This window comes from Palaemon carinicauda, chromosome 20 (assembly GCF_036898095.1).
Source record: "Palaemon carinicauda isolate YSFRI2023 chromosome 20, ASM3689809v2, whole genome shotgun sequence".
Classification (NCBI taxonomy): domain Eukaryota; kingdom Metazoa; phylum Arthropoda; class Malacostraca; order Decapoda; family Palaemonidae; genus Palaemon; species Palaemon carinicauda.
In genome coordinates, this window is record NC_090744.1 from 16,456,564 (window position 1) to 16,479,629 (window position 23,066).

Below are 23,066 nucleotides of genomic sequence, written 5' to 3' on the forward strand. Positions count from 1 at the left end.
TGATAAATAAGAAATCTTACATATCAGAATTCCTTTTAAATAAATAATTATGGATCAACGCCCGTTTTAATAAATAAAGACCAATTAGCAATGCTTTGTTACGTTATTCAGTACTACATAAAATAAAAAGAAAATTTCCCAAGAAATGAATGCTGTTCAGTATATCACGTAAAACCAAAAGTACTGTTCAATTCATTTTTGGCTCCAATTTCCAGCAACTAATTTCCGGAAACGTAAAACGTTCCCGAGACAGACGAGGAACGATTTGTCTTGGCAATGTTGGTGTAAAATAAACAGATACAAATAATAAATCCTGCACAAAGGACGGAATATTACGCAGAAATTTGCATAATCCCTTTACGCGCGCGAAATAAATGTTTAATAAATCAACACAACCAGACAAAGGGGTAATAAATAAAATGAATCTTGGATTCTGGATGAACGAATCCCCCCCCCCCCCTCTCTCTCTCTCTCTCTCTCTCTCTCTCTCTCTCTCTCTCTCTCTCTCTCTCTCTCTCTCTCTCTATTGTCTCACGTTGTGCATGTCTCTCTTTCTCCGTATATTTATCTCTCTCTTTCCTCTGTATATTTATCTCTCTCTCTCTCTCTCTCTCTCTCTCTCTCTCTCTCTCTCTCTCTCCTCTCTCTCTCCTCTCTCTCTCTCTCTGTGCATGTTTCTCAGTCTCTTTACATATGTCTCTTTCAGCATATATGTCCCTCTCTGCATAAATATTCCTCTCTCTCTCCATCTATATGTACGCATGTATGAACCCCCGAAAATCCACCAGCAAAAGAAATAAAGAGGCATGAAATTAAGTAAAAAGACTATCTCTCTCTCTCTCTCTCTCTCTCTCTCTCTCTCTCTCTCTCTCTCTCTCCTCTCTCTCTCTCTCTCTTTATTTCTCCATGTATGTTCGTGGCATTTGTGTGTGTGTGATCCCCCCGAAAACCACCGAGAAAAGCAAATAAAACGCATGAAATTAAGTAAATAAATTTTCTCTCTCTCTCCTCTCTCTCTCTCTCTCTCTCTCTCTCTCTCTCTCTCTCTCTCCTCTCTCTCTCTCTCTCTCTCTCTCTCTCTCGTGCATATATGTGCATGCGTATGTGTGAACCCTTAAAAACCCACCAACAAAAGAAATAAAAGGCATGAAATTAAGTAAATAAATCTCTCTCTCTCTCTTCTCTCTCTCTCTCTCTCTCTCTCTCTCTCTCTCTCTCTCTCTCTCTTCCTGTGTGTTCGTGTATGTGTGTGCAATCCCCCGAAAACCACCCACTAAAGAAATAAAGAGGCATGAATTAAGTAAAAAGACCTCTCTCTCTCTCTCCTCTCTCTCTCTCTCTCTCTCTCTCTCTCTCTCTCTCTCTCTCTCTCTCTCTCTCTCTCGTGCATATATGTGCATGCGTATGTGTGAACCCTACAAAACCACCGACAAAAGAAATAAAGAGGCATGAAATTAAGTAAAAAGACTCTCTCTCTCTCCTCTCTCTCTCTCTCTCTCTCTCTCTCTCTCTCTCTCTCTCTCTCTCTCTGGCATATACTGCATGTGCATATGCGTATGTGTGAACCCTTGAAAACACCAACAAAAGAAATAAAAGGGATGAAATTAAGTAAATAAATTCTCTCTCTCTCTCTCTCTCTCTCTCTCTCTCTCTCTCTCTAGTGCATATACGTGCATGCGTATGTGTGAACCATTGAAAAAACCAACAAAAGAAATAAAAGAAATAAATTCTCTCTCTCTCCTCTCTCTCTCTCTCTCTCTCTCTCTCTCTCTCTCTCTCTCTCTCTCGCATACATGTGCATGCGTATGTGTGTGAGCCCTCGAAAACCACCGCCAAAAGAAATAAAAGAGGCATGAACTAAGTGAATAGATAGAACGAGGTCTGAATGGCCGAATCAAAGGCCAAGTGAACCATAATAAAAGGGTTTCAAATGGCTTCATAGGATGAGGATCAGATTTCGTTTGTCTGAACCTATGTAAAGTGTCAGGCTTTCTTATGACCTATTAGGCTTGACATCTCTATTGAGGTGCGCCAGTCTGGGTGTGCTGGTTATGTGGCCATGGATTCTTTTTCTCCTCCTAAGTCTTTTCTTTCTTTCAAAATGATCGTCTGCTTGCCCTCATGAATCTTTCGGAAATGCGTCTCTTTTTTTTTTTGTTGATAATCACAATGCTTCTTTATACTTCGACGTAATGTTATCTATAAACAAGTATGTTATAAACACTCTCAAATACAAAATTAGGAAAATTCTGTACTGGTGAAAATTAGTTCAAAATATCAAATGGTCGTTTTGAAATTTTTTATTATTACTAAATGCTGTTTTTATCATGGTATCACAACTTTTACTCAATGTTATCTATAAACAAGTATGTTATAAACACTCTCAAATGCATAATTATGATAATTCTCTATTGGTGAACATTAGTTCAGAATATAAAATCATTGTTTTGATTTTTTTTACTATTACTAAAAGCTGTATTTATGACCTACTCAATGTTATCTATAAACAAGTATGTTATAAACACTCTCAAATACATAATTATGATAATTCTGTATTGGTGAACATTAGTTCAGAATATCAAATCGTCGTTCTGAGATTCTTTTTTTATTAAAAGCTGGATTTAATTTTTGATTTACGAGCGTAAAAGCATGGGAGAGAAAAAAAGGTTTCTGTGATATATGAGGACCTGAAATAGGCTTAAGATAAAATTGATCCCATATTTTCCTTAAACCTATCGATTCAGATCTAGCAACATATAATACACTATTTATTAAGTTTCAAAAAAAAAAAAAAAAAATTAGTGTAAGAAGTATTGTATAATCGTTATGCTATCAATTAGACAATGGATGTTCGAAAAGATGCGAATTTCCTTGCGAGTTTTTCTAATGTCGATAATATTTCTCTTAATATACCTAAAGGAAGTCCTCAACTTACAAACTTAATGGGGTCCAAGAAGCTGTTTGTAAATCGAATTATTTGTAAGTCGAATTTTGTTACATTTTGGCACAGGGTTCGCTTCACCCAACTCACATGCCTATTGTTTTGAGCTACAAAAGTCAACAAATAGATCATGAATCTGGATGAGTCTCAAAGAGATGGTGAGGCTATTCAAAAGATGAATAACTAATATTATACAGTTCACCTTTATAGAAGGAATTTGAAATGGCATGTGGTGTGACCGAATCCAGATGTAGACGAACTTTCACAGTCATGAAATTTAAGCAAGTAAGAATTACTTACCAGAATAAGAAAAAAAAATTATACATAAAAGCATTACATTCAACCCTTCCCTTAAATCGCGCTCTTAATCAAATTTCTCTCGAAGATCCTCTCATAGAAATATAATCAACTGTTGTTCTTCATCATTTCACTGACCAAAACATTTATAATTCGCATTTATATAAAATGATGTACAATGTAACAAATGAATTCTCAAAAATTCTATCTGTCTAAATTCAACATCTAATGCTCCAAAGCAATACTAATAGCTACTTCCATTCATTTCACTGTAATAACTTTGAACCTTCTAATTAGTGATCATGTGCCAAATTAAACTACAATTATTTTCAGTTCAAAGGGCATCGTTGGTCAAAAACTGAAGGTGGAAAGTTCCAAAATATCAAAGTACCTATTCCAATTTTCATTGGTTTATTATCAACCAATGAAGCTGGTGGTTAATTTTTCACTATGAAAAAATAAATCTTGTTCCCATATACCTCCTAAAATATTGACAAGATCCAACAATACGTTTCTATCATAAAATCTTAAAAACACTGACCTCCCAAGTGGCAGTTCAGGACTAAATGTTGTTGTGTAGTAGGGTGGGTAGAGATCAGAGATCTTCCCCAGCGCTTCTACTCTATCTAGAGACATTGTGTCTATCTAAGCCCTTCTACTCTATCTAGAAACAGTAAGTCTACTCTAGCCCCTTCCCTTTATCTAAGATCTTACCACAGCTCCCTTTTGGAGAAGGGTTCATTCTGGCATAAGGCTTAACTTGACCTACCGGAGTCTAAGAAACTGCAGCACCGATGGAGGAGAGATAGCAAGCCCACCTTGTAGTAGATATACAGAAAGTCGAAAGCGAATGTCAAGGGTGAATGATTGTTTACATAATAATAATAATAATAATAATAATAATAATAATAATAGTAATAGTAATAATAATAAAGAAAATAATAATAATAATAATAATAATAATAATAATAATAATAATAATAATAATAATAATAATGTCTACTTGAGGCTCCAGAGCCTTTAAATATGCGGCCCCGGTGTACCGGTTTGAAATTACCCCCTCCAAATCTTACCCCCCGGTAATTTGAAACCGGATTCAAACTACCGGGGGGTAATTTGATACCGGTTTCAAGCTACCCCCGGGGGTAATTTGAATCCGGTTTTATGCTACCCCCCTGGTTTCAAATTACCCCCCTCGTTTTTGTGCAGGATCTCATCATTTATGAATATTAATAAATTGCTTTTGATCAGGGTCAACACAATCATTAGGTAATATGTATATACATGTACTGTTTCACCTATTGGTATCGTTTATTAATATCTAGCCTTTATCCGTCTTATGTTTATATCTTAGCTAATAAATGTCGGATATTCCATTATCAGTCATGGGCGCATATTTGACCGAGACAGGAAGACGAGGTGAAATTTGATTTTGACGGTTATTTTTTCCATTATTTGAAATATTTCATAATTATATTGCAAGCAAATATTATATAAGGTATAATCAACATATTGATCATAAGTATATATGTATACATACATATACGTATATATATATATATATATATATATATATATATATATATATATATATATATATATAGATAGATATATATATATTTATATATATATATAGAGATAGATATATATATATTTATATATATATATATACAGTATATATATATATATATATATATATATATATATATATATATATATACTGTATATATATACAGTATATATATATATATATATATATATATATATATATATATAATATATATATATATATATATATATATATGTATATATATATATGTATATATATATATATATATATATATATATATATATATATATATATATATATATATACTATATATATATATATATATATATATATGTATATATATACATATAATACATGTATATGTATTTGTATGTATGTTGTAAATGCTATATCATTCATGATATCTGTAAATAATTGACACTTTTATTAAAGCAAGATTGTAAGCAATTATAACAGTTTTAATAAAACATGGTACAGTACATGCTGTTTGCTTCTACTGTAACTTACATAGGTTGTTTGTATACGAAAACACTTGGACTACGGAAAAGTCGTTACACTTTATAGCCCTTTATGGATGACATTGAACACAGCTTGTGTTAATCTCACAACTGTTGTTACTGATTTTAGCCTAAAGGCAGGCAGCTGTGTGTTATCATGGGCTAAATCAAATCCTATTTAAACCATCTTCCAGAGTAGCAAGTGACGGAATCGTGTATGGATTTTTTTTCTCTGTTGTTGATCTCGAAATGGAAAATTATTGAAAAACGGTGTCATAAAATGTTTAAGAATTTTACCTGAAATGTATCATAAAGAAAAAAAGACCTCGCCACATGGTCATCTGTACATTTCCATGCGGTTTATATAACACTTCTGCCCCTTTGTCATAGCTCCATTCTTTCTTATTACTCATTTCATCAAATGACAAAACAGCAATACCTAGTAATCGAGACTTCATACCATCTTTAATGTCCTCTGGTTTAAAATGAATCGAGCTAACAGTAGCTTACACAACGTTAATTCTGTCTGCACGACGACATGCATGTTGGTAATTTATATATGAGCTTTTATTTTTTACGTGCATAGCATCCAAATACTACGAAGTTACTATGCATTATCAGTGACAGAATAAATGAATAAACAAAGAGATATATGGACACAAGGAGTTCTATTGTTATATTGCAACTATGGGTATTAGTCTAGTTGGTAGAGGGGGTCTGCGTGCACCCCCCGGAAATCAATTTCTAATTGATGTCTTCCTATGGGGAAAAATGTGTAGAAAACAGTTTGCTATGTTAAAAATTTGAAATATTGTCCCACGTGCCTATTTTATGCAAATTAAGCCGCCATTACATGAAAATACTAAAATCGCTATAACTCCGCCAATACAACAGATAACTGCAAAAATAAGGTGTCTAGACCCAGGTTTTGAGGGTCTAGCATCAATATAAGACCAGTCTCATAGTGACCACATGTGTTCCTGACATGTAAGATATGCAAATTAGTGCCGCCATTACTGAAAAACCTATTTTTACCATATCTTTGCAAATGTTATAGCAATCGTGAAGAACGTGTTGTCTGTACCCTTGTTTTATGGGTTGATGTTTATTATTAGACTATATTTGAATGTGCCTTTTGCTTATTTGTTTTATTATAATGAGATATAGTCAGGTAATGAGAGATTCTGAGGGTACTTACCAATTAGTGTTTATTAAGCAGTGAAATATTTTTTATCATTTCATCATAGGTGGCAACACTTTACTGAATAGGAGAGGATGTGATTCATTGAATCCGTGTCATTTATATTGGATGAAGCAGTGTGTTTTTCAGCAATTTATGAATCATTCTAGGTTTATCTTTTCTAGGTTTATCATAATTTAGTCTGCTTATAGTCAGATAGGTAAAAGGTGTTTATATAATCTCTCAAGCTCTATTTGATAAGACAATTAATGCAATTACTTGCATGACTTAGTGTCATTGGTAGTAATATTTCAAAACACTTCATCATGTTGGTTATAGGCCTATACTTCTCATTTCAGAGTAATAGTTTTGGTATAAGTTCGCCATCATGCCAAAGCGAAGGAGTGCTGAATCTGCCAGCACTGAACGCACCAGCCTGAGCAAAAAGCCTGCTTCACCTGCACCTGTATGCATGCTTCATGTGTTATCCATCTCTGATCATGGGCCTTTTACCCCACTCAGTAGAATCAAAGGAACTGCATTTGATAAACTAAAGCACCTTCATGAAATCCGGGACCTGCGGCTCTGTCAGCCACATGCATCTCCCTATCGTATGCAGTCTGTATGCGACCAGATTCCTGAGACTGTCCCCGAGGACCTTGAAAATAATGGGTATCACCGTCAGTGTTATCAGCGGTTCTCTGGCAATCTGCATCTTATAGAAAATAAGACAACTGAGGAACCACAGGCATCCACCTCGCTATTGCATTCACCTCGTAGACATTCAACTGGACCTGTCTTTTCAGAGGAGTGCATTTTTTGTGAGAAAGTAGAGATCAAAGGTGCTGATCGAAAAACTGTACGACCTGTCCATTTCTCATCTTGGAGAAACAAGGAAAATGCATGGGAACAAATTGAATCGAGAGCTGAAAAAATGGGCATGTTTCGGCTTCATAGACGTGTGAAAAATTTAGACCCTTGAAATGGCTGGCTTTCTTGATGATCCTGACTGCCCAAGGGCTGGGAGGTATCGCGAGCTTGAGAAGGCAGAGATAAAGAAGAGTGAGAAAGCTGTTCAAAGATTCATCACTGCTGTCAGAAACTTCACGAATCCATTCACAATCCCAGATAAGGACAGGCTCTACTCCTTAGCCTCTGGTTCTCCTACATCCAAGGATGTTGAGAGGGATGTGCTGGAAGCTGACGCTGTAGGAAAAGCTGCAAAGGCTGACTTTATTACACGTTTGCAGAGCGGCCACCAAGGAAGCTTCTTCGACCCAATCAAAAGGAAGAAACTCAAGACCATGGAGGCATGCAACAAGAAGATCAAGCTCACATCATCGCAAGGAAAGGTAAGTTTATATTTCATTGAGCAAGTTATGTATTGTTAAGGGACTTTTGTACAATCTGTATTACAATATAAAATTATAATATATATTGTTATTTCAGGTCATACAGTATCAGGAGCAAAGCAATGTTGCATTCCTTCTCCTTGTGAAGTCACAGTGCCTAGATGAACCAATTGACTTGGATGAACTCATGAAGTACAGCCTGATGCCAGTGCCTCCAAGTATTGGAACATCAGATGGATTTTTTGCGAAGACCAACAAAGCCACCATTCTGCACTACCTGATGGAAGAGTTCAACCAAGATGAGCTGCCTTATCCAAAGGATGCCCTATTCATCCAGGATGGAATGGCACTTCTCCATGTCCTTTCTAACTTGCCCCCGACCTGTGGGGAGATCTGCCTTCAGATACTTGACCAGATGATTGCCAAAAAACATTTCTTGTTCTCAACTGACAGCTATTTTCCGGGATCCATCAAAGCTCAGGAAAGACTTCGACGTGGCAGCTCAGAGAGGATCATTCTTGCCGGACCAGCAACAAGAAAGCCATACGACTTCAAGGTGTTCCTTGCAAATGACGACAACAAGAAGCAGCTCTGTCAACTCATGCTGCAGGTATGGAGTGGCCAACAGGCGGCATCTAGACTGGAGAGAACCGAGATGGCAGTACTGATTGTCGAGGGGAGAGCTCATCAGTTCGTTTCCAAAGAAGGCAAGGTATGTGAAATTGCACCTTTATTTTTAGGATGACTACATTCATTTACATGTTAATCCAAAATATGCTCAATGACCTTTTTTGTTTCAGGTCGAGGTGCTTGAGATGCCCACTATATACAGTAACCAGGAAGAGACAGATACGAGAGTGGTGTTGTACCTACATCATGCTGCTGCTCTTGGTTACAAGAATGCTGTGGTTAGAACCCCTGACACGGATATCTTCGTGATTCTACTCTACCATGCCCATGCTATCAAACTGACTGTGTACCTTGATACAGGATCAGGAAAGCAACGTCAGCTCATCAATGTATCTGAGCTTGCACAATCATTAGGGGAGGACTACTGTGCTACCCTTCTTGGCTTCTATGTCTTCACTGGGGAGGATTGTACCAGTGCTTTCAAAGGAAAAGGGAAGGTCGGTCCACTAAAAAAGCTTGAAGAACCCGAGATTCCACAAGGTGTTCAGAGAACTTGGGAATGACTGGAGCATAAATGGCCTAATGTTGAACCAGTTAGAACAATTCACTTGCTTGATGTACAGCCAAAGTCGTGATTTGTCTGTGGATGCCGTCCGATCTAAGATGCTTCGAAAGATGGTAGGAGAAAATGAAAAATTAACATTGAAATCTAAGGTGGACTTTGCTCGCCTCCCTCCATGTCTTTCAGCATTGAAGCCCCATGTCCAGCGTGTGAACCACCGGGTTTGTTTGTACAAACGAGCTAACGAACCCATTTGTGAAAAGCCAAACCCCTACGACGAGGGCCAGGGATGGATAAAGACAGAAGAAGGCATGCTGGAACCATTGTGGTCATGTGGTCCAGTACTACCTACCTCACTAGTTGATCTCCTTGAAACTATTGATGATCAGGAGGAAGCAGAAGATAATTGCGAAGACGAAGAAACAGATTCATTTGACTTCGACAGCGATGAAAGCGATGACGATTGAAGCTTGTGATGACAGGGAACATTTAGATGATTTCCAGAAGCATCTATATCTTAATTTTTTTTTCTTCTTAATGTGCAAATGACACTTGTGATGAAAAAACGACTGGTCTTATGATGTTCTTTCACCCTTAAAATACGAGTACAGGCAACACGTTCTTCACGATTGCTATAACATTTGCAAAGATATGGTAAAAATAGGTTTTTCAGTAATGGCGGCACTAATTTGCATATCTTACATGTCAGGAACACATGTGGTCACTATGAGACTGGTCTTATATTAATGCTAGACCCTCAAAACCTGGGTCTAGACACCTTATTTTTGCAGTTATCTGTTGTATTGGCGGAGTTATAGCGATTTTAGTATTTTCATGTAATGGCGGCTTAATTTGCATAAAAAAGGCACGTGGGACAATATTTCAAATTTTTAACATAGCAAACCGTTTTCTACACATTTTTCCCCATAGGAAGACACCAATTAGAAATTGATTTCCGGGGGGTGCACGCAGACCCCCTCTACCAACTGTACTATATGGTCAAACCATTTTAAGAGCAAACTCGGAGCCCAATAGCGGCATTGCCAGTTCTCTTGGGTCATTTTCAAAGCACACCTGGCTTGACCGCTTTAATCTATGGGCGAGCCAAGAATAGGAGAAAAGGGTCAACTAATAAGTCATTCACCCGGATTTGAACGGTCTGAGAATATAATCCTTTAATTTGATACTCTCCCTAAATTGTTTCCTTCGTTCTTTTTGTTTGCAACCACGTGGTGACAAGTTGAAACTCTTAAATATAACAAATAGCAAAATTGTTATAAAACGATTATCATACTAACAGAAATAATCTTAATTTTGATATCAAATGAATTCATTTCTCAATTCTGATTGATTATTAAAAGACAGGATTCTTTACAAAGGATTTAATTAACTATGTTTAATGTGGTATATTTACGTAGGTGATTGTATTGTTTTAGAATTTATTTAATTAATCGACAAAATTAATTTCTTTACAACAAAAGTTATATTAGCAAACGTGGTTATGGTGACTTCGTCAGATGAAGTTAGTGCTATCACAAAAGATTCAATAAATTAGTTCATTCAGACCATTTTCATGTCTTCCTTTATAATGTTATCAGTATGCTTAATACCCTTGACCCAATTTACCTTGCAAATCTGAAACAAGGTCGTTTTTTATAAGTTGGCTGCATCTGTGACACGTTTGATTGTTTGGTCAATTCCAAATTTAACAATATCATTACCATTTTCCCATTTTTTTTTCTTAATATTTAATTTAGTAAATATTTTTTTCCATGTAATGCTAAAACAGGGTTCATTTTGATGGTTTTGATTTCAAATATTTTTACGGGTAATATCTATCTTTTTTTACTTGATAATTGTTTTGTATAAAGTTAGATGCGTCATAGTTTGTGTTTAATTGAAAGATAAAGCCAGTTAATTAAAAATAAAAAAAAATAAAATCTCGACAATCACGCGCACACTGAAATAAAATAAAGTTTTACCTCGCCGTGATCACTAAACCTTAAATGAAAGTCTGTAACTTCAAATATTGTGAATTAGGGAATTATATGACACTTTAGGTCTTAAATGCGAAAATATCAACAATCACACGAATAGAAACAAAATAAAATTTTACCTAGCCTTTATCACAGAACCTTGAATTACAGTCTGTGACTTTTAACGTGTCATATAATTCACTAATACACAATTTTTGGTCTTAAATACCAGATTAAACTACTTTTCCTACTGCTGCGAAGCCAACAATAAATGCATGATACATATTTGCAATGTCACATGAATTATTTATCATTCTGATGAGGGGGTAACTTGAAAACAGAGGGGGTAACTTGAAACCGGTTTCAAACTACCCCCCGGTAATCTGAAACCGGTTTCAAGTTACCGGGGGGTAATTTGAAACGGGGGGTAACTTGAATCCTTTACACCGGGACTATATAATAAGCTCCCACGAAACATTCGAATGATTGAAGACTTTCAAGAGGAAACTGAAGACTTTCTTATTTCATGAGTCTTTTGACAGTGACGATTTTGGACCTATGGGAAATCCTTATTTTACCATGAAACATAATAAATTTTCATTGTCAGTTGAGAGAGAGAGAGAGAGAGAGAGAGAGAGAGAGAGAGAGAGAGAGAGAGAGAGAGAGAGAGAGAGAGGTTTGAACCAGAATAAACATTATCAATTACCTGGTACCTATAGCTCACACAAAAATCAAGTTGTATTTTTTTCTAACAGTAAACCTTTTTAATAATAACAATCTCCACAGTTATTGGAGAATCTGAGACGGATTGACAGCTTTCTGAATGAGTAAACAGCACACAGAGAATCTGACAGAAAAAGGATGTCAGCTTTTCTAGAAAATTAAATCGCTCTTTTAGTTTATTTGAAACTTGATTATATTTTCCAGACAGTATGTTATTTTCATTTATATTATTTAGGACTTTTAGTGAATAAAACTGTGTAAAGACTGATAATTTTTCTTTCAAATTCTTGGAGTCAGTTTAAAAAGTTTAAGAATGTAAGTTAAAATAAGGAAAGGAAGAAAGTGTGTGTGTGTGTGTATGCATGTATATATATATATATATATATATATATATATATATATATATATATATATATATATATATATATATATATATTTCCGCTGATAAATTACTCACATAAGTTTGTCTAAACTTAAATTCATATACAGCAAGTAATTGCGTTCGTGAAAAAATATTTGTTTATTTTTATACGAATATTTATATATGTAATAAATGAATAATTTATTTAAATAACTTGTATCAAATAGACTTATGAGTGCTAACAGTGAATAACTGAATATAATAAACGGTGTAAAAAGATAAAAAAAAAAATTCAAATAAATAATTTCCACTTGAATGAAGGGCTGTCAAGAATTCACCATTTTTCTGATGCATACTAAAAAAATTCAGTCAAAATAATAGTTCTTTTGACATTCACAGGCTTCCCCTGCGTCAGTAAACGTCAAAGGACTTTTAAATTTAACAGTACTTACTTAAGAGTACTTTTTGGAAAGTACGATTTTATTTTCAAGAACATATATAATGCTGAAAAAGTCACGATTTTTTTTTTTAAGATCATGTATAATAATGGAAAAATCACGATTTTCATTTCCAATAACATGTATAATGATGGAAAAATCACGATTTTCATTTCCAATAACATGTATAATGATGGAAAAATCACGATTTTCATTTCCAATAACATATATAATGATGGAAAAATCACGATTTTTATTTTCAAGAAAATTTGTAAAGCTGGAAAAATCACGATTTTAATTTTCAACAACATGCATAATGATGGGAAAATCAGGATTTTCATTTTCAATAACATGTATAATGATGGGAAAATCACGATTTTTATTTTCAAGAACATTGATAAAGCTGGAAAATCACGATTTTCATTTTCAACAACATGTATAAATCTGGAAAAACCACGATTTAATTTTCAAGAACATATATGAAGCTTGAAAAATCCCGATTTTCATTTTCAATAACATGTATAATGATGGAAAAATTACGATTTTAATTTTCAATAACATGTATAATAATGGAAAAATCACGATTTTCATTTTCAAGAACATGTATAAAGCTGGATATATCATGATTTTCATTTGCAAGAACATGTATAGTAAAATCTGTTCTGGACTTTCTAGATATAATGGACCTGAATCTATATGGTGAAGCGCTGGGATCTAGGAGGCCTCTCAGCACCGATGCGCGAAAACTAAAAGGCTGAGGGGAAGATGGAAGAAACGTAGTTGGGGATTGCAGTAAATTAGAAAGCTGAAAAGTAGGTGCAGGGTTGCTTCAGAACCCCATTAGTAATACCTATAGTGGATCACGTGAGGGGGAACTGCAGGAACTACTATGTCATTCCCTTACGTGAGCTATGAAATTAAACCTTGAAGTAGTTCTTCGAGTCCCTTATGTGAGCTATGTAATTAAACCTTAAAGTAGTTCTTCGAGTCCCTCATGTGAGCTATGAAATTAAACCTTAAAGTAGTTCTTCGAGTCCCTCATGTGAGCTATGAAATTGAACCTCAACGTAGTTCTTCGAGTCCCTCATGTGAGCTATGAAATTGAACCTCAACGTAGTTCTTCGAGTCCCTTATGTGAGCTATGAAATTGAACCTCAACGTAGTTCTTCGAGTCCCTTATGTGAGCTATGTAATTAAACCTTAAAGTAGTTCTTCGAGTCCCTTATGTGAGCTATGAAATTAAACCTTAAAGTAGTTCTTCGAGTCCCTTATGTGAGCTATGCAATTAAACCTTAAAGTAGTTCTTCGAGTCCCTTATGTGAGCTATAAAATTAAACCTTAAAGCAGATCTTCGAGTTCCTCATGTGAGCCTAATTAAACCTCATCTGAAAAAATAAAAAAAAATAAAATTTCGATTCCCTTGTGGGGGCTATGAAATGAAACCTTATCTTGTACAAAAAAAAAAAATAAAAAAATCTCAGAGTCCCTTAAGTGGGGTATGATATTAAACCTTATCTTACACACACACACACACACACACGCAAAAGTAGTTCTTTGAGTCCCTTATGTGAACTATGAAATTAAACTTTAACATGGCGGAAAAAAACTTTCGACAATTACTAACGACACGCCAGGGAAATAGGGAAGTGATTATTATCTACATAACAAATGGAGGAGACAGCATTCTAAAGAAGAGCGTATCGGATGAACTAGTTTTACCATAACAAGAATATTAGAAATTATATACAGCACTTAATTCTTCCCATTTCTGAGATGTAATTTCACCCTTCCGCCCTACTTTCTCTTCTGGCAAAATATCTCATTCAAGACTTTATCCTTGAATCCCCCCCCCCTGGCATGGGTATCGGTGGGACCCAATGGGAGAAAGGGGGGTTGGAAAGTGGGAGTGTAGTCACACAAGGAGGAAAAATGTTCCCCATAACCCCCCCCCCCACCCGGCATGGGTATCGCTGGGACCCAATGGGAGAAAGGGGGGGGGGTGGAAAGTGGGAGTGTAGTCACACAAGGTAGAAAAATTTTCCCCAATTACCCCTCCCCCCCCACCCGGCATGGGTATCGCTGGGACCCAATGTGAGAAGGGGGGGGGTTGGAAAGTGGGAGTGTAGTCACACAAGGAAGAAAAATTTTCCCCAATACCCCCCCCCCGCGTGGGTATCGCTGAGACCCAATGGGAGAAGGGAGGGGGGCTGGAAAGTGGGAGTGTAGTCACACAATGAGGAAAAATGGCCCCTAATACCACCCCCCCCCCCACCCGGCATGGGTATCGGTGGGACCCAATGGGAGAAAGGGGGGGTTGGAAAGTGGGAGTGTAGTCACACAAGAAGGAAAAATGTTCCCCAATTACCCCCCTCCCCACTATGGGTATCGGTGGGGGTGGGACCCAATGGGAGAAAGGGGGGGGGGTTGGAAAGTGGGAGTGTAGTCACACAAGGAGGAAAAATGTTCCCCATAACCCCCCCCCCCCACCCGGCATGGGTATCGCTGGGACCCAATGGGAGAAAGGGGGGGGGGTGGAAAGTGGGAGTGTAGTCACACAAGGTAGAAAAATTTTCCCCAATTACCCCTCCCCCCCCACCCGGCATGGGTATCGCTGGGACCCAATGGGAGAAAGGGGGGGGGGTGGAAAGTGGGAGTGTAGTCACACAAGGTAGAAAAATTTTCCCCAATTACTCCTCCCCCCCCACCCGGCATGGGTATCGCTGGGACCCAATGTGAGAAGGGGGGGGGGGTTGGAAAGTGGGAGTGTAGTCACACAAGGAAGAAAAATTTTCCCCAATACCCCCCCCCCCCGCGTGGGTATCGCTGAGACCCAATGGGAGAAGGGAGGGGGGCTGGAAAGTGGGAGTGTAGTCACACAATGAGGAAAAATGGCCCCTAATACCACCCCCCCCCCCCGGCATGGGTATCGGTGGGACCCAATGGGAGAAAGGGGGGGTTGGAAAGTGGGGATGTAGTCACACAAGAAGGAAAAATGTTCCCCAATTACCCCCCTCCCCACTATGGGTATCGGTGGGACCCAATGGGAGAAAGGGGGGGGGGTTGGAAAGTGGGAGTGTAGTCACACAAGGAGGAAAAATGTTCCCCATAACCCCCCCCCCCCACCCGGCATGGGTATCGCTGGGACCCAATGGGAGAAAGGGGGGGGGGTGGAAAGTGGGAGTGTAGTCACACAAGGTAGAAAAATTTTCCCCAATTACCCCTCCCCCCCCACCCGGCATGGGTATCGCTGGGACCCAATGGGAGAAAGGGGGGGGGGTGGAAAGTGGGAGTGTAGTCACACAAGGTAGAAAAATTTTCCCCAATTACTCCTCCCCCCCCACCCGGCATGGGTATCGCTGGGACCCAATGTGAGAAGGGGGGGGGGGGTTGGAAAGTGGGAGTGTAGTCACACAAGGAAGAAAAATTTTCCCCAATACCCCCCCCCCCCGCGTGGGTATCGCTGAGACCCAATGGGAGAAGGGAGGGGGGCTGGAAAGTGGGAGTGTAGTCACACAATGAGGAAAAATGGCCCCTAATACCACCCCCCCCCCCCGGCATGGGTATCGGTGGGACCCAATGGGAGAAAGGGGGGGTTGGAAAGTGGGGATGTAGTCACACAAGAAGGAAAAATGTTCCCCAATTACCCCCCTCCCCACTATGGGTATCGGTGGGACCCAATGGGAGAAAGGGGGGGGGTGGAAAGTGGGAGTGTAGTCACACAAGGAGGAAAAATGTAATCCCAGAGCGTGGTGTGTAGGAGTGGATTTTCTCACTTTGAAAGGGTAATCTCATTGTGCAATTACGCAGGATTTCCATCAACAATGCCAGAGGCTCATGACATAAAACCCAAATCCCCTAGTCGCGCCCAGATAATTCCTTCGTCTAGACCATAATGTGTAAACAAAATACTTCCTCCGCAAACACGGCGGGAAGAGATACATAGAGGGATAAAGAGAGATGGGTAGGTAGAGAGATGGGTAGGTAGAGAGATGGATAGATAGATAGTTACTCTAAGAGGTGGTGGGCAGACAGGGGTAGAGTAGATAGATAGATAAAGAGAGATGGTTAGATAGAGAGATAGACTATGACTGAGGGGAGGGGCAGACTTGGGTAGAGATAGATAGATAGATAAAGAGATAGACTAAGACTGAGGGGGGCTGGCTGGGGTTGTAAATCTACAGCCATAAACTATTGTGCTTTACAGAGAGAGAGAGAGAGAGAGAGAGAGAGAGAGAGATTCATCTGGCAAAACGTTGGGGGTAGCCTGTTGGAAACTTCACTGTTTAGCGGTTCGCTGGACTGGGGTTCAAGACCCACTCAAGATACATAATTTCTTGTAGCGTTTACAACCTCACGATCCTTGTGAGCTAAAGATGGGAGGTTTGGAGGAGCCTTTAGGTCTACCAAATTATTCCTCAGCAGCCAGTGGCTGGCCTTCCCTGGTTCTAGCTTAATGGAGAGGGGGGGGGGCATAGGCTCAGATCATATGTAATATGGTCAGTCTCTAAGGCATTGTCCTATTAGGGTATTGTCACTGTTCCTGACCTCTGTCATTCATGAGCGACCTTTAAACCTGTAATCGTCCACTATTTAATAAATAGTGGTTTACAAAACATAACTTTATTGTATTTAGTTTCCAAGGGATGGAGGGGTTATGGTTACCTAAGACTGAAGATTACAGAATTCAAGTGTAAAAAAATAATCATCAAAAACGAATATTTTTCCCTGGAGTTTTATAATTTCCATGTGAATTGCTTTACATATCCTTTTATTATCATTATTATTATTATTACTATTATCATTATTACTATTATTATTATTATTACTAGACAACCTACAACCCTAGTTGGAAAAACAAGATCCTATAAGCCCAAGGGCTCTAACAGGAAAAATAACCCAGTGAGGAAAAGACACAAGGAAATAAGTAAACGATCTAAGTAATAACAAAAAACATTAACAACATTAAAACTATTAACTCATATATAAACTATGAAAAGATATGTCACCCCGTTCAACATAAAAACATTCGCTGCAAGTACTGAGAAGACGGCAGTTCCACCCAATAAAATCATTTGTACAAGTGGAAGCAGATTTGTATACATTCCAAATGCCGGTTATATTACGACTACACTCGGAAAGGAAATTCGGAGAAATGTATCACCTGCAAAGGCAGATATTTCCCCTCACATACTTTTGCAAGCAAAGCGATCTTTGGGTACAGCAAGCTTACTCACAGAGGAAATTTATGATATAATAATTCACTACCATAAAGTTCTTTATGTGTCTCTTTGGAAAGCACAGCACAATAGCCTTGATTTGGAAGGTCTATTTTTCCAAAACCAATGCGCCTCATGTCTTATACTCTGGTATTATTAGGTTTAATTTATCGGAGTAAGTAATTCCCAAATATCAGATATCCTACTTTAATGCCAGCCCCGACAAAGATGGCTTTATCGCCAACTTCTTTACTAACGTTATCCCTACATTAAGGGGTCGGTTGCCTGATGCACCCTTTGAAACCATCAAGCATGGTTATGTTTGGCAGAGGGGTTTAACAATCGCATACCCGCAGTCCTCAACCACAGTTATTGGCAGTGGACTTAATCTTTGACTAAATAATTCAACTGCAAGGCAGCAGTTTTCACAGGTATTGTCAGTGGACCTAGTCTTTTGCTCAAAAGCAAGACTATAAGGCAGCAACTGTCCTTTTAGTCGCTTTCTACGACATGCAGGACGTACGATGATAGTATTCTTACACCACTACCATAGGGCCTTATCACGTAAATCATACTTGATTTATACGTAAAGTTACCTTACTATTGAAACTGATTTGATGAACTGTACCTATTTCTTATTCATAAGGCCGGTAGAGTTTTGTCCAAAATTCGTTTATGCGTAATGGGGTAATCAATATAAAAAATACAAGAATGCAGAAAATGTGGGTGTCAGATTCCACATAATCAAGTTCATTATAATGCCAATCATATAGTTTACAACCTTTTCTTTTGCTGGCGCAATGATGCGATTATGGCCACAAACTCTAGCTTCGAATTTACTACCACACATTTCACAAGTTGACATGATCAACCCAATACAAAACATAGTTGGTCTCATCAATTTTCCTCGGGGTAGCCAACCACCAACTATTTACATAATTGATCTGAAACAAAAGATAGTAGGTCCCATCTCGGTGACCAACCAGCAACTGTTTATATGATAAATGTAAAACTAAAAGTAGAGCGTTGTATCAGTTTTCCTAGGAGTGATCTGCCACTAACTATTGAAAGAAATGACCCGAAACCAAACGCAGTTTTCTATCAGTTTTCTTTCAAGGATTTTTGGTGTAAATAAACTTTTAGCAGTATGTAAAATGAACTATGGAAAGAAGTGACCCGAAACCAAACACGCAGTTTTCTATCAGTTTTCCTTCAAGGATTTTTGGTGTATAATAAGCTTTTAGCACTATGTAAAATGAAACATAAGGTAACATTGAACACAAGTTTTTCACCTAGCAAGAGTGACCAAGAGCAGAATTAATATTCTTCGTACAAATTCCAAAGTAACCGAAAAGGATATTTGTTTCTCACTTTTACCTCCTTTCGGAAAAGTAAATAACACGGGAACCCGTTTCATTCAAGTAACAGAACTCAACGAAGGAAAATTATTATTAAATAATCCTATTGGCACACTTGAGCTAATAGTATCCTGCTTTACCATCTAGGGGTGTAGCTTAGCAAGTACTAATAATTATATCTAAATGTTTGAGAGGGAAATTGACCTATGAAAAGACAGAGCATCAGTCCTGAACCTAGCCTAACCTAACCTAACCAACCTAACCTAACCTGACCGGACAGATTTGTCCATGTGTCCAGTCATCTCTACGAATACTACATAAAACAAGTGTCCTACTTTGGAGATTACTGCTTCATATATCTAACAACAATTATGGTTGAATTTAGGTAATAAAAATGGATTCAAAACAATAAGAATTATCTATAAAGTAATAACGCTTGAATTTAGATAATAAAATAATGGCTTTAAAATAAAAAGATTTATAGACTTGTTAGTTCAAGAAACGTCGTAATAAAAAAAACATATTCATAGAAAAGTGTTGTGTAACATATACTCTCTTTAAATCAAATTCATCTCAAGATACCAAACTAACATACAGTACAGCAATTTACAGCAGTATTCAAGGAAGAAGAACCACAGATATGTTGTAAATAAATCAGAATAACATTCTCTCTCTCTCTCTCTCTCTCTCTCTCTCTCTCTCTCTCTCCTTGAGAACCTACTCGTTAAGAAGAATCGGGAGATATCTGAAGTACTGGTAAAAAAAAAGAAGTGATGTTTACAATGCTCTGAGGCCGACCAAAGAAAGAAAGAAAAAAAAAGGAAAAAAAATACATTCTGAGTGAAATCAGAGGGAGACAAAGGCTCCTATTGTGGAACAGAAGCCGCGTCACAGCACTTGGTAGATAGGCTTTCTCTCTCTCTCTCTCTCTCTCTCTCTCTCTCTCTCTCTCTCTCTCTCTCTCTCTCTCACACACACAAACGTCACTGTCCTTACATCTCTCCGGCCTAGTCTTTCTTCTGTTTTTCTTGGAATCACGCTCAAAGCAAGAGATTTCTCCCTTCTCTTTTACTTATGTTCTTAGGAAAGGATTCACTGCACAAACATTCGTTTCCCCCTGTTACACCCTCCCTCCCTCTCTCTCTCTCTCTCTCTCTCTCTCTCTCTCTCTCTCTCTCTCTCTATATATATATATATATATATATATATATATATATATATGTATATATATATATATACATACACACACACACACACACACACATATATATATATATATATATATATATATATATATATATATTCTCATATACAGTAACACCAACTACAACAGATACAGCCGTTTCTACTCCACTGCAGGACAAGGGGCTAAGACATAACAATTCATGTCTGGGGTTTGGACTGTTTTCATCACCACGCTGGCCACTCCAGATTGGTGATTGTAGACACCTTAGTCTGATTGCTCACACCAAACCAACCTAGTGTTGGGTGGCCCTGACTAGTACAGCTTGGTTGATCATGGCGACACGCAAACCGTTCACCACGTTAAGGTAGCTAATTACTTAGCCGTTTTGACCGTAGTAAAGGTATAAAAGGATTTAGGTTTCTATTCCATTGGTTTATTATTCATTATAGATTTCATGTTTACACGCTCACAAAAGTCAGGCGAGAATAGACTTTCTTCGAACCGTTCGACGAACGTGTTCGACAACCGAATACGCCGTTCACCACGTTCGAACATAACTTCAAACACTTGTCTGTCGAACCGCGTTCGACTAACTGTTCGACCGTGTACACCCGTCTTTAGGGACATAAAACACATAAGAGATAAGATATAAGACATAAGAGACAAAAACTTGGGACGGTGATGAAAATACCAAACGGACAAAATATTAACATAAAAACAGGATGACAATGATTGAAAGAAAATAACTAAAACTTGTTATAACTTAATGTTGTATCTTCTTGAAATATCATATTTTGATTGTTTATTCTTCTCATGTAGTTTGTATATTTCCATGTTTCCTTTTCTCACTAGGCTATTTTTTCCCTGTTGGAGTCCTTGGGCTTATAGCATATTGCTGTACCAACTAGGGTTATAGCCTACCTTGTAATAATAATAATAATAATAATAATAATAATAATAATAATAATAAACAAGTGAGCAAGTCCTGAACGCGGACATGGTCCTCGTAGAGGACATACCTCCGCACGTGACCTTGACCTTCAGGTGACCTTGACCTTCACGTGACCTTGACCTTCACGTGACCTTGACCTTCAAGTGACCTGCTTGACTTTTGACCTTCAAGTGATCTTTGTTCATTTGCCACTGATACTTAATATGACATTGATATAATGCACCAATATGACCTTGACCTTTGACCTTTATAAATTTGAACATCACCCATGGGTTGCGCCTGGACTAGGACTTCCCTGTTGGCTTATGCAAAAGTCAGTGCTTTATTTCTGTCTCTTGATATGGCCACTTATGTCATAGTGACACCAGTGACCCCTGTGACCTTGACCTTGGGGTGACCTTGACCAAAATTTAATCAGTTCTTCCATACACATTGGGGAACTACTTGGCCAAGTTTGAAGTGATTCCGTGTAGAAATGTGGCCTCTACGTTGTCCACAGACAGACAGACAAACAGAGAAACAAACAAACAAACAAACAAACAAACCGAACCGAAAACATAACCTCCTGGCGGAGGTAAAAATCTACAATGATAAAACCTTCCATTCTAGAATGGAACCAATTTCTTGATAACTATCAGGCATCATAAGAACGCATGAAGGTTTAAATGTCACTTATAATGGGAGGAGGCAAGGGACAGTATAATACCCTAGAGACTGACCATGTATACAGTGCATATGATCAGCGCCCAAGCCCCCCCCCCCACCCCCCTTTTCAGGCTAGGACCAGGGAAGGCCGGACAATACTATTATTATTATTATTATTATTAAGCTACAACCCTAGTTGGACAAGCCGGATGCTACAAGCCCAGGGGCTCTAACAGGAAAAATAGCCCAGTGAGGAAAAGAAACAAGGAAAAATAGAATATTTTAAGAACAGTAACATTAAAATAACTCAGCAGGTGAACCTATAGGCTTCCCAAACACACCATCCCTAGCTCACAAGGATGGTAAGGTAGAAGACGCTACAAGAAACTATCGAGTTTGAGCGGGTCTCGAACTTAGGTCCACCAAATTGCCAAGCATGGACGCTTCCAACAGGCTATCACGACCAGAAACACCAATTTGAAGGATAGAGAAATATCATTCTATTCTTTCATATGAGGAATATGCGAGATAAGAAGTCATATAAGAAATAAAAAAATCTCTTGTTTAACTTTTTCTAATGAAATTGCCAAAACCTAATTAACAACATTTTTCTTTGCATACTCAAATATACGAGCGTGAAGAATGATGCCATAGTAAAGCTAACGTCTGGAAAATAGATTTTCCGGCACTTAGCCTAACGAAAATTTTAATGAACAAAACTCCAAAACTAAATAAAGTATATCTCCGAGGATCGTCTTAACATTTATGGCTGTTTTAAAATTAAACGAGTTGGAGAATTATATACTAAATGCTACTTGACTTTAATAGCAAATACTTCATTTACATGAACCCTCATACATTTTGAACAGAGAGAGAGAGAGAGAGAGAGAGAGAGAGAGAGAGAGAGAGAGAGAGAGAGAGAGAGAGAGAGAGAGAATTCCAAACACTAATTTCTAGTATTTAACACCATTCCGTCCATATAAAGGCAAAACTGCTGTTTGTGTGTGTGCGAGAGAGAGAGAGAGAGAGAGAGAGAGAGAGAGAGAGAGAGAGAGAGAGAGAGAGAACTCTGTATGAGAAACACTTTCTGTTTCTCCACCTGAGATGATAAAGCTAGACGAGATTAACCAACGACGAATACATCAGAAATGTTATCTTAAATAAACAGAAACAATTTAATTAT

General features: G+C 37.8%; 2 protein-coding genes across 2 annotated transcripts in view; one reads left to right on the forward strand and one right to left on the reverse strand.

Annotated features, from left to right (window-relative positions):
- Nucleotides 1–23,066, reverse strand: part of LOC137659670 (mucin-22-like) — a 734,167-nt gene that overhangs the window by 23,323 nt on the left and 687,778 nt on the right. The gene's annotated exons all lie outside the window — the stretch shown is intronic.
- Nucleotides 7,469–23,066, forward strand: part of LOC137614470 (uncharacterized) — a 65,531-nt gene continuing 49,933 nt past the window's right edge. Inside the window, exons 1-2 of the mRNA XM_068344276.1 lie at nucleotides 7,469–7,837; nucleotides 7,935–8,337. Coding sequence (XP_068200377.1) covers nucleotides 7,469–7,837; nucleotides 7,935–8,337 — 772 coding nt within the window. The remainder of the gene's footprint in view (nucleotides 7,838–7,934; nucleotides 8,338–23,066) is intronic.